The sequence below is a fragment of the Plecotus auritus genome (assembly GCF_963455305.1).
Source record: "Plecotus auritus genome assembly, chromosome: X".
NCBI lineage: Eukaryota > Metazoa > Chordata > Mammalia > Chiroptera > Vespertilionidae > Plecotus > Plecotus auritus.
This window is the reverse complement of record NC_137784.1, coordinates 110,591,874-110,611,775: the sequence shown is the minus strand read 5'-3', so window position 1 is coordinate 110,611,775 and position 19,902 is coordinate 110,591,874. Positions and strand designations below refer to the sequence as shown.

At 33.4% G+C, this 19,902-nt stretch overlaps 1 protein-coding gene across 1 annotated transcript in view; it reads right to left on the bottom strand.

Annotated features, from left to right (window-relative positions):
• Nucleotides 1–1,145: 1,145 nt before the first annotated feature.
• STK26 (serine/threonine kinase 26) overlaps nucleotides 1,146–19,902 on the bottom strand; it is a 64,218-nt gene continuing 45,461 nt past the window's right edge. The window contains exons 4-12 of the mRNA XM_080652567.1: nucleotides 14,200–14,256; nucleotides 9,078–9,186; nucleotides 8,831–8,988; nucleotides 7,820–8,005; nucleotides 6,583–6,731; nucleotides 4,954–5,047; nucleotides 4,431–4,493; nucleotides 4,215–4,351; nucleotides 1,146–2,917 (exon numbers count right to left, since the gene is read on the bottom strand). Coding sequence (XP_080508693.1) covers nucleotides 2,893–2,917; nucleotides 4,215–4,351; nucleotides 4,431–4,493; nucleotides 4,954–5,047; nucleotides 6,583–6,731; nucleotides 7,820–8,005; nucleotides 8,831–8,988; nucleotides 9,078–9,186; nucleotides 14,200–14,256 — 978 coding nt within the window. The 3' untranslated portion in view covers nucleotides 1,146–2,892. The remainder of the gene's footprint in view (nucleotides 2,918–4,214; nucleotides 4,352–4,430; nucleotides 4,494–4,953; nucleotides 5,048–6,582; nucleotides 6,732–7,819; nucleotides 8,006–8,830; nucleotides 8,989–9,077; nucleotides 9,187–14,199; nucleotides 14,257–19,902) is intronic.

Sequence of the window (19,902 nt, the reverse complement as noted above, 5' to 3'; positions counted from 1 at the left end):
AATGACTGAAATCCATTTATTAAAAATGCTGTATTATCTTCCTTTTGTTTTAATAAATTTCAGGAGTGATTGGTTCTAGCGTGTTACTAAGGAAAAGGACTGAAGAAGTGAAAGGAAGGAGGCCAGTGAAAATGTATAGTTATGGATAAAGCAGTGGTAGAATTAGGATAGCTAAAAAAAATGATAGTACTAAAAGCAGACTGAGTTAATAAACCAAAAGTCTATTCTTAACCTATTCAGAACTTTTCTACTATTCCCCCTGGCATAGCATTCTATTTAAGATCATCTTTTGGTTTACTGAATTTAATTTTGAGTAAAGCATATAAGATAATGTTAAGTACTAACTTTAAAAATGTTGCAATTATATAAGCAAGCTACTTTTATATATTACTTAATGGAGAAAAGATGGATAGAATAATTTCCTTATTCTCCTAGTCTTTACATCAAAAAAATCCCTTTTAATATACTTTCCTTTACCCCTTTCCCACATTCTAGCACTTTCTTTCCTGCTCCTGAAATTGTGTCCAGTAACTTACAAGTATAGAATAGATAGTTTATAATAAGAATATACAGGGATGAGCAAAAGTATGTTTACAGTTGTTTGTATGGAAAAAGACATGCAGGTTTTGATTATTACAATAGTTTTATTAACTCTGTGTTTCACATACTCACAACTGTAAACCTAATTTTGCCCACCCCACTACTGAAGTCCAATCACCTATACATTAATCCTAAACATCCTCAAACCTATATTAAGTTCACCTTTGACTTTTCCTCTAGGAAAAACTCGAATTCATTTAGGCTTATATGTTGTTTCTTGTTTCAATTTCTGTAAGTCTTTGTAAAGTTTGCTTTCCCTAGAGAACTATAGGATTCAAATCTTCGAGATTTACTAATAAAAACTATAATCGGAGGGAACATATAATTTATTGTCCAACCTAGAACATTTTTGAGTGAAAAAGTACTCTGTTAATAATTTTGTTAGGATAGAAGGTGGAAATGAGGACATATATTCACTGTAGCTATAATCAATGCTTAATAAAATATGAATAATATCTTTTAGGTCCCAATTAGTATTAAAATTCCCACAATAAATTAAAGAACAAAGGGGAAATGATTTGAAACAATTAAAATACCACACCATACATTCCTCAAGAAAATAAACATTGAGGACCAGAAAATTTAAATATTTATTTTATCCCCCTCAAACACTGGAGTACGCTTCACCTAGAAACAGTTTACAGGACTAATAACTACAATGAATAAGCAATACAATTTATATTTATGATGAAGTTGTGGTGTAAAGTTTCAAATAATCAATTTATAAATTGGTTGCTTTTACTTTTATAAAAATATTCTTTTAACTCATGATATGAGTGGCAAATTTATTTCCTGACCTCTACAGATTATAAACTGTAATTGAGTTTCAGTTACATAAAAGGTGAAAATTTTAACTGAGCCATTACTTAAAAACAAATGTGTTAAAAGTAATTGTTAAAGTATAGGCACCAATGAAAAGAATTTTCTTGGCATATGACATGACAAAAACTTGTCTTCATTGTTACAAAAAGAGGAGGTAATGGCCACTTTGATTAAAAACTATATTCTTTACTTGAAGAATATCTTTCTTCTAATATTTGGCAATTATTCAGATTTTTAAAAATGGCTTTTGTGCAAAAACAAAATTGTGCAGTTCCAAATAATAAAACATCAACCATCAAAATTAACTAGTATCAATAATTCTACAACTACAGTTCAGAACTTAGGCAGACATAATATATATATACTAGTACTGGGCTTAAAAAAGGTATTACCCACATAACAGTACCATAAATATAACTGGAAATTAACTGTACAGTCTAACTTACCTTTGTACAGACAGAAATCATCCTGTACTATGGTTACTTTCATATGAACCAGAAAATGCCTATTTAAATACTCTTTCAAAAATGAACAAATGATGCTTATGTACTGGATAATTATGAAGAGCAAAATGTATAAATAGTTTACAGCATATTTTACTACCAGGACAAAAATATGCTGGTGTAAATTATATTCCTACCTGTTGATCAGGTTTTAATCACATGGAGAGCAGCTTCTTAAGCTCCCCAAATCTAAGCATATAATATGCTATTTGAATTGAAGATTTTAATAATGAAGACTAATTCCTACAGTATTACTTGGTGTTGCATTATCTCCTCAACCATGTTAAATAAGGGTTAATTTACTCTTCTAAAAGAGAAGGTAAATACTGCACACCAAGAAGTACCCCTGTTGCTACATGTTGCCCATACATGCTTTAAACACAGGGCTCTTTAATGTGATCGTCATTGAGCTACCTGGAATATCATATCAACTTTGTAGAAGAGTCAATACTTTTCCAGGTACCATTTCCAAGAGTTTACTAAAAACTTCTCTTTTAAGAAGGTATGACTTGTTTGCACCTCTCCACCAACAGTAATTTTTAGAACATGCTTGTATTTTTTTTTTAAAAAAAGCTTTTTGAGGTTTGATGATTTACAAAAGTTGAATATTTAGAATGACTTTGAAAGACCTGTATGTTTCATCAGTGTATAGTTAACTAAAGATCAAAACATGAAAGGTATTCATCCTAGTAACTTAATAATGATATCTAAAAGCAAAACTGTATCTCAACATTTACTAGAAAACAGATGAAACTATAGTATTAAAAGTTATTCCTTACAAAATAATCTCTTTAAAATATAAAATGATTAACACCATCACAAAATAGTTGAATAGCTTCTTTCACATCTTCAATGTTGCAAAGATCCAAAAGGCACATGGAGCTCATGAGTTAAGCATTGTTAAGCTTGAAGTAACTTTGGTGGGTTTCTCTGAGTCCACATGAAATGAAAGCCAATATTAAGTTTCTTAGGGGGATTCATCTGCTGAACACCTACAAAATTAAGAAAAACTTCCATTGATATACAACTATGATATACAACTATTTCACATCTGTATGAAATCTACAATAAAGAAACCGATTCAGCAAACTAAATCCTTTCAATTGAATCCTAACATGTAGATGTTAAAAATTTAAAGAAGTTCAAAAATCCCTTCCACATTTGATTTTACAACTGGCAATTGATTTTTTTACAAATTGGAAAAGAGGGAGGAGTTTTCCATTAAAATCTAAGGAGTTTTAGGTTATAAGTACAAGTAGGCTATATCAGATCTAAAGATCTATGGGAGTGTATGCTTTTATAGGGCTTTATAGTTTGCTCCTACTTGATGCCAGTGATATCACCAATACAAATAAATATAAAGATGCACCAAGAAGCGATATAATGGGATTAAGGCTAAAATTAGTATTGCTTTATAACTTACTTGAGCTAAGGAGTTGTGTATTTGCACAAAAGCCATGTTCAAAAGAGCATTTAAAATTAAATGTAAGGATTTGTTGAATGTTAAAAAGAATTAAACCAACAGGTAAAGACACAGTATAGAAACTAAAGTTAATTATAAGGAACATTTATAGTCTTCATTGAATTCCTCTACCTAAAATCCTTTCCTTATTTTTTAAATGGGGATTAAATTTATGGACTTTGGCACTGGAAACTGTAAATAGTGGTGTGATGAGAGTAGTGGCAAAAATGAACGCATTCCTAAATTATGTCTACAAGGGCCCAGATAAAAATATATTCCATACATAATATTTTGTCTAGACTTCATGTAGCAGGGAAAAGGGGGGGGGGGGCACGGCATTTAATTCAGTGTAAAATTACTTTGTAATGCCTGAAGATAATAATTCTAAAAGCTAATGTTTAAAATGGGCAACAAACAAAACTTTTTTGAATTTTTTTTTCTTCTTTTTAATTCAGTTTATTGTGGCGACATTGGTTAATAAAATTAAGCAAAAACAAACAAACAAACAACAACCACACAAGGACTTCATAGGCACAGACAATAGCATGGTGATTACCAGAGGAAAAGGGGGTAGAGGGAGGTAGAAGAGGGTATAAGGGGAATAAATGGTGATGGAAGGAGACTTGACATGGGGTGGTGAACACACAACACGATATATAGTTCATGCATTATAGAATAAAAGAGTTTTTAAGCATACAACTATAAAAAAGTGATTTTGTAAGGAACAATTTAAATAATTGAATCAAGGTGATTAGATTGCATTATAAATTAACATCCAACAGAAAATGTCAAAATAGTTTTTTTAAAAAATGACATTTCAAACTTACTTTTGAAATTTTTCAATTAATTTCTTCACCATTTTATCTGTGATGCCAGGACAGGCGGCTTCAGCCACAGCAATACTTTTCTCGAGTTCTTCAATTGCCTGATTCCTGCTAGCATTATTCTCATCCTGCTGTTTAAGCTGAGAAAGATCAATAGCTATAACATTTAAAATTACTATACTTTTTAAGATACATAGTCAATGATGAATCTGTACTTACTTCAGCAAATGCAGGTGTGATTATCATAGACAAACAGCTCAGGGTTTGCACAAGTTCTTTCTCCTTTGAACAAATAATATAGTTTATACACATGAAATTAAAACATTCATTCATATTTTTCTTTCTTTTTTCTATGGTAAATGTGCATTAATTTGAATCTCCCCCCCCCAAAGAAGACCCAACATAAGGCAAATCTCCATGCTGTCTTCCCATCACTAATTTCATCCATCATCCAGAAGGCTTCTAACTTCTAGGATTACAATAGATATCCATGATTTCACTGGATATATATATGTATCTCTAGGTAAAATACATTTAAAATTATACAAGTGGCCACATAAATTATTTCTATGACCTTTTCTTAATTAGCTCATAACTAATGACAAATGAAGTATACTAGGGACACAGTGAAGTAGACAGGCATTTTAGGGATATTAAATTCCAATAATTTTGACCATCAAAATCTCACTACATAGTTTGAAAAAAATCTATCAAGAGGAAGTAATTATCTCCATGTACATACTGCCCCATTCTGCAGTTTCTTTGGGTCAGGCTTCTTTCGCACAGTGGTAAAGCTCCATTCAGGATGAGTATTATTTTCCTTGCTGGTGGATTCCCTGAAATGATTGCCAAAGATATTTCAATAAGTTCTTAAATAATTCAGCTTGGTGAAAATACCAAATCAATGCAATAAAACTCTTAAGAGAAACTGTCCCAATGTATAAAATAATATAGTATTAGAAAGCATTTGATTTCAGTTTCAGGTCGATAATACATTTTATTGAAGAGTAGAAATGGTTCTCAAGTCTAAGTGTGCATCACAATCACATATGGGAACCTCTAACCATATATAAAGCCCTGCACCTACCCCTCCTCACTCACTGGACCGGGATCTTCTATAGGGTGCCTTATTTTTTTAAGACTCCATGGGCAACTCTCATGGGCAGCTAAGGCCCACAACCACTAGAACAGCATACAAAAACTATCCTGGCATTTGTTTATTCCTTTCAAAAGTTAGGCAATTTCTCATCAATGCAGGACTCTGAGAGTATTTCAGCCAGTGGAGTAGTAAATTCTGGTGCAGCCTATAGACTTTTCTAGTCTAAATTAAGTTATGGACCTAGACACTAAAAGGTTAATGTAAAAAGCAGAGTTAACTTTTTGGGGGTAAAAATCTATATAAATAAATTTAGCAGGTCCTCAAATAACATCGTTTCATTATAATGTTGATGAGGGTTAAAAAAAAAAAAAAGATTCCCTACCTGGGCCAATATCTTTGTGGAGTTCAACATTCTCCTGTATCCCAAAGATGTGCATGTGAGGTGAATTGGTGTGTCTAAGTTGTCCCACTCTGAGTGTGTGTGGGTATGTGTGAGGGGCCCTGTGATGCAAAGGCGTCTTGTCCATAGTGAGTTCCGCCTTTTGCCCTGAGCTATTGAAAAGGCTCTATTCATCCATGACCATGAAAAGAAAAAAAAGCAGGCTAGAAAGTCATTATCTGACTCATCATTATTCATCTTTCTTAAATGTATGCATAGCTTATATTTATTTCAATGCTTTATTTAGATGCTTGGTGATGTTTTTGTTACCAGACATATATCATAGGAATTTAACTCTTGTTTCTATTGATTATTCTATGGTAAAATTGGTTTCATTATAAAACATTTTGTTTTAGTTTGCAGTTTCCAAGAACCTATCAACGATGTTAAGTAAGGACTTACTGTATTTAAATGTACCAGTCTGACTATGGTTTGGTTCATGGTCAAGAGGTGGAAAGGCCTGCAGGTCATTCTCCAGAAGAATTTTGTAGGTTGACAACAAAGTATGAGAAGATGTAGCCCCTTATCACTTTGGGCAAACTAATATAGCACCTTTAATAAAATCTTATTCCAAAATTTTGTAATATACTCAAGTATCCACTAGGGGTTAGACTGAGACCATTTAAAACTAGAGCAACTCACTTCTAAGAAAAACATGTTTTCAAATTCATTGTACTCCACAGACTGATTTTAAAAGACTTGCACAGTTTCTAACGTAAAACTTTAAAATATAGTTTATATTTTATGCTAGAAAAAGCATACTGGATCATAGTTAAAAGATATACAATATCAAAACACGCTATGTAAATAAAAATGAAATAATTTGTACATACGAATCAGAGCCCTCAGAATCAGATTCATCATCACTGTGCCCTTCTGCCTTCCATCTCTTAAATCGATCAATCAGTTCAGTGAGATAAGAAGTCTTCTTTGAATTTTTTACAATGAATTTGTGCTTCAGAAGTTCTTTAGCTGTAGGACGCTAAGAAAAAAATGAAGCATGCATAAATATTTCTAGGCTCTTCATGATTGAAGGGGGTAAGAAATCATTTCAATTATAAAGTTGAAAGGTGCAAAAGTATGTCTGTATACATGAGGACAACTAAAATGCTGTGGGACAATAGCTAATTCTATTTTTGAAGTGGCTCAAGGCAACCAAATTACACTCATTGCCTTGGTACTAATTTGTTATAGCTCAATGGGCAAAAGATGGCCTACCTACCAGCAAAATGGCAGGCAGGCCTTCTCAAAAGCAGGGAAAAATATGGCAGGATTTTGAAAATAAAGTAAAAATTTAAAACATTTCAAAGTAGTGCTTTGAAATACTTTATTGTATTAACTGTAAAATAAAAAAATGGATGAAAACTAGAAAGGCTGTAACTTTAGTATTAGCTGCACACAATTTATGACCCTCAGATTAATTTATATTGCATCTAAATACAAATACCACGTGCTATAGGGGATATTTTCCCCTTAGTATTTTATTAATACCAGGATACAGTTCTTATATATTTCTAGTTTCTAGAAGTTACCAGGCAGCTTTATTTTAAAAATAGTAAAACAACTGTAATCAAATTTGTTAGGTAAATGAGTGGAGCTTACTAGACTTCAGGAAAGGTGTGTAACTTCATTTTGGAATTTCTAAATATACATTTAAAAATAATGAAATGAAAATATAGCTTTTCATGAAAAGTGAAAACACAGTGAATAAAAATCATTATGAATAGTCACACATATACTTTAATAATGACATCCTATTAAATAAATTTTATTTCTCAAATTTATTTCCCCCTAAAATAGAAAATGATCAATAGAATAAGGAAGAAACTATGGACCATGGGGAAAAAAAAACAAAAACAAAAAACAAAAAACAAAACACAGATAGAGGGGCGGGGAAAGGAACTAAGGATCTTGTTAAGAACTTAAAAGAATTAGCAATATAAAGGAAAAAACAGTTTCCTGGATGGACTTTTGACAATTTTCACATGCACTGTATTTCCTCACTGTAGAAAAAAACACATTTGTTCTATGTAGATCTAATAATAGATAACAATGGCCTCATATACTCACAAATGATGGATCTTTGTTCAGGCAAGCATCAATAAACTCCTTAAAGGACTTAGTAAACTCTCCGACAAGAGTTGGAGGATTGTTTTTTGGAATAAGAAATAAAACTCTCATTGGATGCATATCAGAGTTCGGTGGCTCTCCCTTGGCTAGTTCAATAGCAGTAATTCCCAATGACCAAATGTCAGCCTAAGTTTAAGAGAAAGAAAAAAATATCTTGAAATTCCATTCCAAAATACTACCACAAAGTAGCCTGTGGAATTTTAATGGTCACAACAATATTAAAGTTTCTCAAGATATGTGAGCTTAATAAATGTTTCTAAATAAAATTCATTTATTTTAAAAATGTATCAAATTCTCTATATTATGCCAAGTACCACAGTCTAGGCACTGAGGACTCAGGTGGTAATAAACCAGACAAAAATTCCTGCTCTCAAGGGGCTTATGTTCTAGTAGAAGAGACAGATAAATACTATGATGTCAGATGGTGCTAAGTTCTGTGAAGAAAAGAACTCAAGATAAGGAAATAATGAATGATGGTGTTGAGGGGCTGCAAATTTACACAGGATAGCTAGAGAAGGCTATTGTGTGTAGGTAATACTTAAAGCAGAAAACTGATTAGGAGAAAGGTTATTCCAGATAGAGGGAAGGTAAGTGCAAAAGTCCTGAGGCCAAAGTGTGCTTGCTATGTTTGTGAAACAGCAATCAAGCCACTGTGGCTGAAGCAAATAGAATATAAAGGAGAGTGTCATGAGACGAAGCTGGAGAGCTGGACAAGGGCAAGATCTAGTGAGCCAAGTATGTGATACTACGAACTTTGGATTTTACTCCAAGTGGTATGGAACAAAATTTAAGGGATGGGGTCCCAATATTATCAGCATCAGGGAACTTATAATTTAGCAGCAACATTTGTCATAACTCTCGCTTTAGAAATACTTTAAAATGAAGATAAATTAAGGCAGTTTATTAAATAGGACAGTATGTTATATAAAACAAAAATAGACAATGCTTTACTTTTGAGTCATAAGCAGACTGTTGAATAACTTCAGGAGCCATCCAAAATGGTGTTCCCACAAAAGTATTTCTTTTAATTTGTGTATCTGTCAGCTGGCCAGCAACTCCAAAATCAGCAAGTTTAACATCTCCTTGTTCTGAGAGCAAGACATTAGCAGCTAGGAGGGGAGAAAAAGACAATGAAATAAATCTCAGCTTCCTCAGAATGTACCTATTTTTCTCAGGTTTATATTAAATTTTTGAATACCTTTTATGTCTCGGTGGATTTTCTTTTCTGAATGCAGATAGTCCAGACCTTTCAAAATTTCCTTTAGCATGGTAGCAATCTGGAACTCATCAAATGGACCAGCTCGCAGCTTAGGGGGGGAAATATACACACATACATGTATGAAAGTTTAAAACAATAAAATTCAAACTTGATATTATCTTCGAAATAAGGGAACCACTTAGATGTATGAAGCAGTTCTGTTTATTAAACCAATATTTAAAAAAGTGAGAACAAATTAAAAGGCGAGGGAAGAAAGTAAAAAAGTTAAGTCAAAGGAATAGAAGGGTTTTTAAATTATTGAATTTAATCGTGAAAGATGATAATACAAGCAGTGTGACCTATATACCAGCTCCAAATCCTGAGGTTTTAAAATATTTACACAAACAATTTAAGATACACTTACATAATGACAAAACTAGCTTTATTTTTTCATTTGAGAAAAAGGAAATTAGTTACTTAAATTTTTACATTTGTTCAACAGTTATTAAATATTGGTTGGCTGGTGTGGCTCAGTGGTTGAGCATTGACCCATGAATCAGGAGGACACAGTTTCAATTCTCAGTCAGGGCACATTCCTGGGTTGCTGGCTCGATCCCCAGTAGGGGGTGTGCAGGAGGCAGCTGATCCATGATTCTCTCTCATCATTGATGTTTCTATCTCTCTCTCCCTCTCCCTTCCTCTCTCTGAAATTAATAAAACACATTTTAAAAATAAAAACAGCCCTAGCTGGTTTGGGTCAGTAGATAGAGCATCGGCCCTCAGTCTGAAGGGTCCTGGGTTCGATTCCAGTCAAGAGCTACGTACTTTGGTTGCAGGCTCGATCTCGGGCTATGGTTGGGGCTCATGTGGGAGACCACCGATCTATGTATCTCTCTCACATCAATGTTTTTCTCTCTCTGTCTCTCCCTCTCCCTTACACTCTCTCTAAAAAATAAATCAATATGGAGAAGTAGCCTGGGGTGAGGATTGATAAAAAAAAAACACCACTACATTTAAAAAGTTATTAAATATTTACAATGAACTTATTTTTAGCATCAACCCAATTTGATCATATAGGTCAACTGTAGCATAGTTCTTAGCATTTATGTGTTTTAATAACATTGTAAAAGCATAGATACTTTTGGGGACTCAAAATTTAACCGGGAGTATAATAATTAAACTATTCAGACTTTCACAGTTTAAAAAAAATTATCAAATCATGGAAGAATACTGTTTTTTAAATAAATGTAACATATTTCCCTTTCTTTCCCCATCCCTGTACCAAAGCCAATAGTTTCAACTGGAATACAAGGGAAGCAATTATTAGGTTTCAGGAGAAGTTGTAATGGAATAACTGAAAATCTCTCTTTAAAATAAATGGTTATTTTAAAATTCTGCTACCTCATAAAGCACAAACAGTAGACTGTACAACATTTACAGGAAAGGGTGGGAAACTAAAGTCAGAGCCGAGGTAAAGTTCTGTTTGCTGGAAGGAGGGAAGAGGTGGTGAAAATCAAACATTGCCCACTCTGCCTCACATTGGTAGGGATTCACAGCCCTTTGGCACCTTGTGTATTTCATCTTTCATGAATGCCATATTTATTCTGAATAAAGGGTACTTTCATGTTGAAATTTAACAGCTTAAAATAGAACCCATACTTCCGTCTCACCTTTTAATATTAACTGTGGTCTGGATATAGAATATATTCCAGGCATATCCATAGTTCAATAGAAGCCTTTCCTAGGTAACATTACCTATTTATTTTCAAATCTATCAACTTCTACCCCAGAAATTTATATTTAAACAGTAGTGATTAAAGTCATTGTAAATGGTAAAAATTGAATATTATTTTATTGATTATTGGCAATGAAATTCTGAGGTACTACCAAATAACTGAAAGACAAACATCATACTACTCAAAATTCGTACTGAGTATCACTGATCACAAAATGTTGACGAGGCCATAAGAGGTATACTCTCAGTTACTTAAGAAATTGGGCAAGGTTCATATAATGGATACTAGCTATCATTCTGAAGGACTTCTAAAAAGTGGCTTGGATAAGCCAGTGTACTACCTAAAACAGGATTTAAAAAATATATTTAAGTAAAAACAAACAAAAAAGAGGTACTAAAAATCCATTAGCTTATCTGGGAGGGAAGATTCCGTGGCAGAGAAATGAGAATGGGGTAGTGGTACACTTGAGTTTTTATGGCTCATTACAAGATAGAAAACTATCCCAAAACTTCTGCTTAAAATGTTTCCTTAGTCATCTTAATAATGATTAGACAAAGAGGGAGAAAGGAATTGGAAAGAGAAGAAAAGTAAAGTAGATGGAATAGAGGGTTGTTGTTGTTGTTGTTGTTGTTGTTAAGTAGATGGAATAGAGGGTTGTTGTTGTTGTTGTTGTTGTTGTGTGTGTGTGTGTGTGTTTCCCAATGCAACCTTGGGAAAAAGAATGCCAAGATTTTGCTCCACTGTACTGGGAGTGCATATTTGAACTTCTATCCAAAGACTGAAGATTATGCACTGTCTCTAATAGCTAATACCTCCACCTCTAGGGCAGCATACTGGCCTTGGGTAATATGCCTCTGTTGTCAACTGAGGATATGCAAGAGAGGAACATTTGTTCTTTCAAAGAATGTATACTTGTGCATTTGGGTATTTTCCCCGCAATCATTTGACTTCCAGCCTGTCCCTGGTGCAACATGTTATGTTATGCTTTCTCTTACAGTTAGCATATTGCTTCTTTTTTCCTTGGTGCTCATATTTTATTCTTTTAACCTTATTATATGTGCTTTTGTTGTAAGCCACTGCAATTCAATATCATATCATATAGTATGCTCAAAATCTGTTGACATACAACACATCTTTTTTTCAAGAATGGAAGAGAATCTTGAGATATACACTATATAATATTGACATAAATTAAAAGTCACAGTCATATTCCATTAGTCAGGTACCAGCTTAAAGTGATAAACTCTTTCTGTTCAGCATCCCTCTTTTTTTCCTCTTGTTCCTGGTAGCCTAAGCCTCTAAGCCTAATCCTTTACTAGATTCTTCAAATGATAGTATTCATTTGTACAGGACTATACATGGAGAAGAAATAGCACATTTCCTCATTATTTGCTCTCCTTACAAAGTCCAGTTAAATGATATTTATAAATAAATCATAATATTATATTTTAAAGCTAGAAAAATAAGACTAGAGAGACTGCTAACTTAATTTCTTCAGTTAACATTCGAGTAAATTAAGACAGCTAGTCAATGGAAGAACCAGGACTAGAACCTAGGTCTCTTGATTTTTAGCCACTACAAGGCTAAGAAAAATTTAAGTTCATTGAATTTGTGCTAATTCGCATTTGATTAGGCAGAGGTCAGAATGGCAGGATGAGATTAAGGTCTCACAATCATTTCTTTCATAGATTTCATAAAACTGACCAAACTATCATCGGAGGATACAGATTGTGTTAGTTAGAGTTGGGCCAGTTTCTCATGTGTATCATTCTTATCAGTGATCCTAATGAAATCAGTGGACTAGCTTTGTCAATGCCAACTAAGCAGGGAAGAGACATTGTGAGCACCATGGGAGACCAGATAACTGTGATAAATTTGGAAAGGGCTCTTACTGTATAAAAAGTGAAAGGAGGATCATGGAGCAACTGTAAGACTTCTTATGGAGCTAATGGAAAAAAACAACAAACTATTGTATAACAAAATTGTGACAAGACAAATAGAAATGAGATTATTTAACTTCAATACAAGAATGAAATCTGATTCCATATACATGAAGGATTATTATACAAAGAAACACCACGTGTGTTCTATATAGAAAAAAAATGAACTTCAACTTTAGAATATAAGAATATATTTCACATATTCCACAAGGAAGGATTATTTAACTTGGCTGATTAAACTGAAATGAATTCCTAGAAGGAGATGGAATTCTCCATCAAGTTTAATTACCATTTCTTTAGAATGGTTTAAGAATGGTTCTTTAAAAAAAAAAAAAAAAAGAATGGTTCTGTTTAAAGGAAAGAATCTCTTATGGCTATTTCTGTTCATAGGATTATTAGAAACTTTGAGTTATTGGCAGTCAGGATTAAACCATATTTAAAATATTTAATCACTTTTAGTTAGGAAAACTCATCTCCACTGAAAAGTAAGAATTAAAATAGCACTTGATGATCTTATTTTTAGAAGTAGCATACTCTATAATTTCAAAAGCAGAAGCATACTAATAAAATATGTCATAAAATATTAAATATAACTTAGAAATAACTTAGTGCCACTTCTTTGTTTTATATGACATCAAAGTCCAAGAATTTTATGTGTTTGGTTCACAATGATTTAGTTATGAATAGAGCCAGCTCTATAAACTCAAACTCCCATAGGCCAGCCCAGTAGTCATTCTACTACACAAAGCTGCCTCTAGTACTTCACATTGAATTTTAAATGCAATGGCATCTTAATAAAGATTGTAAAGGGGCAAAAAGCAACATTGATAGAATCACAGTAATTTGAAGAAAATAACCAGTATTTCTCAAAGGTGTTTTGGGTGTGAACACAACTTCATTGGGTGGAATTTCTGCACACTGTGGAATTTTAGCATCCTCATCCTTGTCCACTAAAAGTGCTGCAGCACTTCCAAGTCATTTGACAACCACAAATGCCATCACATTTCCAAATGATCTATAAAGGAGAAGAGAAAACTATAGAGAAAGGGATCTATAGGCCTACTTGGTCAGAATCCAAGAACCACTTTTAGTGACAGTTACCTGAATTATATATTTTTAAAAATCTAAGAACACTCAGTCTTTTCAGAGATAACCTTACAAAGTAAAACTCTTAACTGACAGCAACTGTCACACACTCATTCCTAAATTGGGGGGGGGGGGGGCTTGATTTTATTAAGCTATTTGCACTTCTTATATACTCTAAGAAGATCACCAACATTGTCAATCCTGCAAAACAACTAAATCTATGTAAGGGTAGAGGTCCTAAAGAGTTTAATGTGAACATATTAACTAAAGCAACCACTTAGCTTGCCCAAAAGCTGTTGTTTACTCCAATTAAAAAAGAGGTTATAGCATGGATGTGTATGTTTATTTAAAAATACTTACAAGATCCAGTGCTGAACCGCCACCTAGGTATTCCATTATTATCCATAATTTTGATCCCTGCAAGAACCACAAAACAATGTATAATTACAAACCTGAGCATAACTAACATAAACGTTAAATCTGATATACTATACTAATGTATTAGTTTTAAAAAACAGTACATTAAAGTTCGGTGTTTGGAACCCTGAATATTATTTTTTACATAGAACATTAAAAATTAAAGTAAAATTCTGAGAATTGATCCTCCTCGAAATTTAGTTAGCTTATGATATAGCTAAATAAGTAGCTAATTATTGTTTCTTATTATGGAACTATTAGCAATTTTCATAATACCCAGAAAATATAAACCATAGCTTTAAATTATTATTTTGAATGATAATATTAAAGGGAAAAGAAAGATGCATTACAGAATGAGGAAGTAAATAGAAACCTGCAGAAATTTTGAATAGGAGTTCTGAGTGTTTTCATTCAATTTTTGAGTTTAAGGATCCTGGATATTTTGCCTTCTTTTAATTTTTGCTTTTTGTTTTTATGTACTTTACAACTTTATTCAGCCATTAATAATGAATTTTTTTTATAAACTTAGAACCTAGAAAGAATACTATCTCCTACTCAGGTAAACAGGTAAGAGAAAGGGAGTATATAGCTTAAAAAGAATACGATTACTCCAGGTAGAGTTAACTTCACAGTAAGTTGTACAAGAGCAAATGGGGTGCATAGAGAGAATGCATATATGTGAATTCCAAAACAGTTGTATACACACACACAAACACACCATTCAGCTCTATCAGATAAAAGTTGGAATAAACCATTATATCTTTTTTTTTTCCTTCTTTCAACTATAGCTTGAAATACTAGGGATGCCTCTCTTTCCATACCATTTCATGAGTGGTATTCCCTGAATTTTTGTGGGACCACAGAGTTGACTGGAAGAGAAATGGTTGCTTTTACTATACTGGCAAGTGCCAAGTTGAGATTGGATTGTGTTCCAAAAGTACATTTTTAAGTAAGATGTTTGGAATTTAGAAAGCAAGCATTTTCCCATAAAAATAATGTCTAGTTTCCTGGGGTGTTCCCCCAAAAGACAATTTAATGTAAAGATATCCATAGTACAGCAGGAAGAGTAGCAGAGAAACTACCTACTATTTACTATACCATAACAATGTTTCTATGGGGAAATATATATTCAGTGTGCTTAACTTGGGATGCTAGGAACACCTTTCTCAGCTTTACAACCCCAGCTGTGGGATGAAGATTCTCAAACTATTGTCAGTAGCCCTCAAATTCTAAAATCCCTGGGAAATTCAAAATGTCCAAGGAGTTTCATTGAAAATGTGCAAGCATCTTCATGAGGCTGGGGCCTTATCATGGCAGAGAATTGATTCCAGTAATATCATGATGAGTGTTTAGGTGACATTGCAGTGTGGAGAATGGGATGTGGCCTAGGGTTAGAGACCAAGGAAGGTGGGCTCCATTAATTTAAGATGAAAGGATCCCTCCTTTCTTTCTTGATGCTAACACTATGTAGGATGTATAAAAGAAAGAGAGGAACAATGATCCCTCCCGCTAGTCTTGACATCCACTCTCTCCTGTCACAAAGGGCCAGCTTGACCTGAGGAAAGAAAGAGCTGAGAGTCTTTGATAACAGTAGAGTCTATAGAAGGAGAGAGAGAAAATAAATTCCCATTATGTTGATAAAGAGAGGAGTTCCAGGATTGGGTCTTATAACTCATTTTTATGTATATAAACCAGGTATTCTGAACCTCAAAATTATGAAACTGGTGTGTATTTTATATTCTTTTCAAGAGAAGAAAGGGCTTCTCACAACACTGTATAGCCTGAGATTTTTCTTTTGCACAAGTGTATTTCTAACAACTATTATATTCTACCTTATGAATTCAGAATGCTTTCCATTCACCTGAAATTTAAAAGAAAAATAAAGAATCTTATAAAACATTTTTATCTGTTTCTGCAGTTCTGCATGAATGAAAGCACCTGTTTTCCAAGGTACAAATTCAAAACAGAACCTTACCAACTTCTATTCTTGACCAAAAATATTCATATAAAGTTTAAAATATTATTAAAGTTATGACTAATTAACTTCTCAATCTGAAAAGAAGGCTTCCTCTTAGATTTTCCCCCCTCAGTGGAAGTAGAACTCTTCTGAGACAGTCAGAGAACCAGAACTGCCCAATAGCTTTTCTGTTTGCTTCCTTCTCATCACCACTTCCAGAGACAAGCCTCACTGGCGGATGGCCATAGGTCTGGACATTCAGAAGATTGGTAGGCAGGCATGAGTGCTGAAGCAAGGCCTGAGTGGGAATAGGCATAAATGGTGAGCTGGTGGGGTTCCTCCCTGCTCAAGGAAGCTTAAGCCACAGAGGCACAAGCAAAAGAAAATAAAAAAATCTAGATCCTATGTTTTCATTCTTTTGGAAGGACTAAAACTTCTACCTTTGATTTCTGGTAAAAGATGTTTGTGTTGGAGAAAGCAAATAAGTATGTTTGGTTTGCTTTTAAAGAATTTAAAAAGCCAAGATGATGTCTACATTCTGGTTTACAATTCTAAAATAGCCAAGTGACTGGAAACCATAAACATACATCCTGTACATTTAAGCATTGGAAGTCTCTGTAGGAAAAACTCCACTTCTTCACTTATAAAATGATCCACACATTTTAAAAATGGGTTAGAGGAATAAGTTTAAAGTCCTGCAACAACATAGTTGGTCAGCTAAGTGTTAGGAAGTAGCTCCCTGTTCCAAAATTCAAACTGCCTAAAGAGCAAGTATTCCATAACTGTACTATTTACTGAGGAGCGGTTGGAGTCTAGTGTTAACAAATTACTGGTGTCTAGAGTATCAACTCTGTTGCCCCATGAGGCCTTTGAACCCCACTGTTTGCTGCTAAAGGCAACACTTGGCCAAAGGGGAGAGAAATGCTGTGGAACTTGAAATGCATTTGTTCATAGAAAATAGACTTAAAATACCCATTATTGGTATATGTATTTGAGAGATCATTATTATATATCAAGTACATGTTGAATGAAATGAGCTGGTCTATAACTCCAATAGCCAATCATGACATTGACCAGACAAACCAGCATATAAGTAAAATAAGCTAGTCACCAAAGAACAAATGTATGATTTCACTTATATAAGGAAATTAAGGTAGTGAAATTCAGAGAGACAGAAATTAGGATGGTGTTACCAAGGAGTGTAATGAGGAGAGAATGAGCACTTATTGTTTAATGTGTACAGTTCAAGTTGAGGAATATTAAAAAGTTCTGGAGATGGATGGTGGTGATAGTTGTACAACAAATAATGTACTTAATGCCACAGAATTGCACACTTAAAATTATTAAAACAATAAATTTTGTGATGTATATTTTACCAGGATAAAAAAAAAAAAAAAAGAATGTAGCATAGCCCTAACCTGTGTGGATCAGTTGGTTGGAACGTCGTCTTGTACAACAAAGGGTTGTGGGTAAGATTCCCAATCAGGGCACATACCTAGGTTGTGGCTTCAATCTCTGGTTGGGGCACACAGGAGGCAACCAATTGATGTCTTTCTCTCTCTCTCTCTCTCTAAAAACTGATGAACATGTCCTGAGTGAGAATAACAAAACAAAAAAAGAATGTAAAATTTTATAGAACTTCAAGTAACAGTAGAGATCATCTTACCATCTCTGAACTGTTTTATTTCAGTTTAGAATTCTTATCTATACCCCACCTTCACATCCCAACCTCCATCAAAATCATACTCAGGACTTAGTTCAAATACTACTCCCCAGTTTTGGGGTTATTGCACTTTATGTACCACAAATAAGTGAATAATATGAGGCAAGTTAGATGTACATATCTGGAGCTAAGGAGAGAGGCTGGAACCAGAGACATGAATTTAGACATTGTCTGAATAAAGTGGATAAGACTGACCAGGGAAAATATGTGTAATGACAGCAATACATATAAGTAAATATCTGTTGAATTGAACCTCACATGGGGCTTCATAGAAGTGTGTTATGTGAAGTTTAAAGCTATTCTTATTTTGAAAAGCAAGAAAAATGTAAGGAGAAAAATTTTCCCTCCTCAATTTCCTTCATGTAATTTTTTAAAAAGTTCTGGACATGGACAACAGTATGGTGATTGCCAGGGTGAGGGGGGTGGGAAGAGGTAGAGAAAGGTATATGGGGTATAAATGGCGATGGAAGGAGACTTGACTTCGGGTGGTGAACACACAATATAATGTACAGATGATGTGTTGTTGAATTGTGCACCTGAAACCAGTATAATTTTGTTAACTAGTGACACCCTAATAAAGTCAATATAAAGGAAATGAACATAACAAAGGAAAACTCATATTATTTTTAAAGAATATTCCAGAAACATTCACCCAACCCTGGAATTATGTACATTATGCACACAGAAAAGTCTCAGGAAAAATGAGAAGGCTACAAAATTGTACAGACTCTATTCTGGAATATTTTACTTAAATCATTCCATTATTTTTTTAAAAAAATAAATATTAGTGGTGGTAGTATCTGGAGGGGAGCATATTTCCTTAACATAAACAGAAATCTAAATCTAAAGGCATTTTTGAACAGCAAATAAAGACATGATTCAAATTCTATTCAATGCCTGAGTAAGTTTCATTTTAATATTTACATTGAACTAGAAAAATATTTAAAGATTATAAAAGATTCTTCCAGTATTATGAGATCAGAAAGGAAGGGTTTGCTTATTTTAGTACACTTTATAAAGACTAACTTTGTTTCTCAAGAAAATCTGCAGTGAACTAAAATTAAAGGAAAATACTGTGGTCATACTGATGTGTTTGTCTGGTTTTTACTCTTGTTTTTAAAAACGAAGTTATACAGTGAGCTCAGTCAAAATGAACACCAGTACATTTTTTCATGTCTCAAAAAAAAAATCATTACAACTGCATACAGTTCCAAAGAGCATATAATTTTCTCTCGAAAGAAATAACTTTTCCTTCAGCATACAGTGATTTCTTGGTTATGTATAGTATCCTGTGTAAGGACAGCCTAAGAAAACCACATATCCTACTCTACTCAACTGACTTTACTCACAAAATTCCCCATGCCATCTGAAATGGAAGGATGGGTCACAATAAGAACATAAGTTGATTGGTAACGCAGTTCCCAGATGGTATTTAAAGTATGCAGCCTTGAATTACAATGACTTCATTAAACAGAACCCTGTTATAATTGATACGATTTTACTTAAAAAATACAAGCCCACAGAGCCACACTATGTTTTAATATAAATGGAAAATAAACAAGTTGATCAATTTAAATAAAACATATTAAAATGTTATAAAATCATAAGACATTTCTTTTTTGTGTATATGTGTACATATATATAGAGTTAATACATATATGTTTATTTACTTTAAGGTAAATATATTCAGGATACAAATAATATCAGCCAGCTATGAATTTCAACAATTTTATCATGAAATGACATGTTTCTTAAAGTAACATCATGGACTTTACTTAATGACGGGTAAAAGAAATAAAAATAATTCTGTTTAATCCTTGAAGAAGACATCTTAGATAATGGTTTTATGTCACTAACTGACATAAATGCTGAGAACATTCTACAGTCAAGATTTGGATAAGAACTATCAGTTTTATTTGCTTAAAAATTAAGTATTTATTGGGTGACTGGTACATGTATACCATGA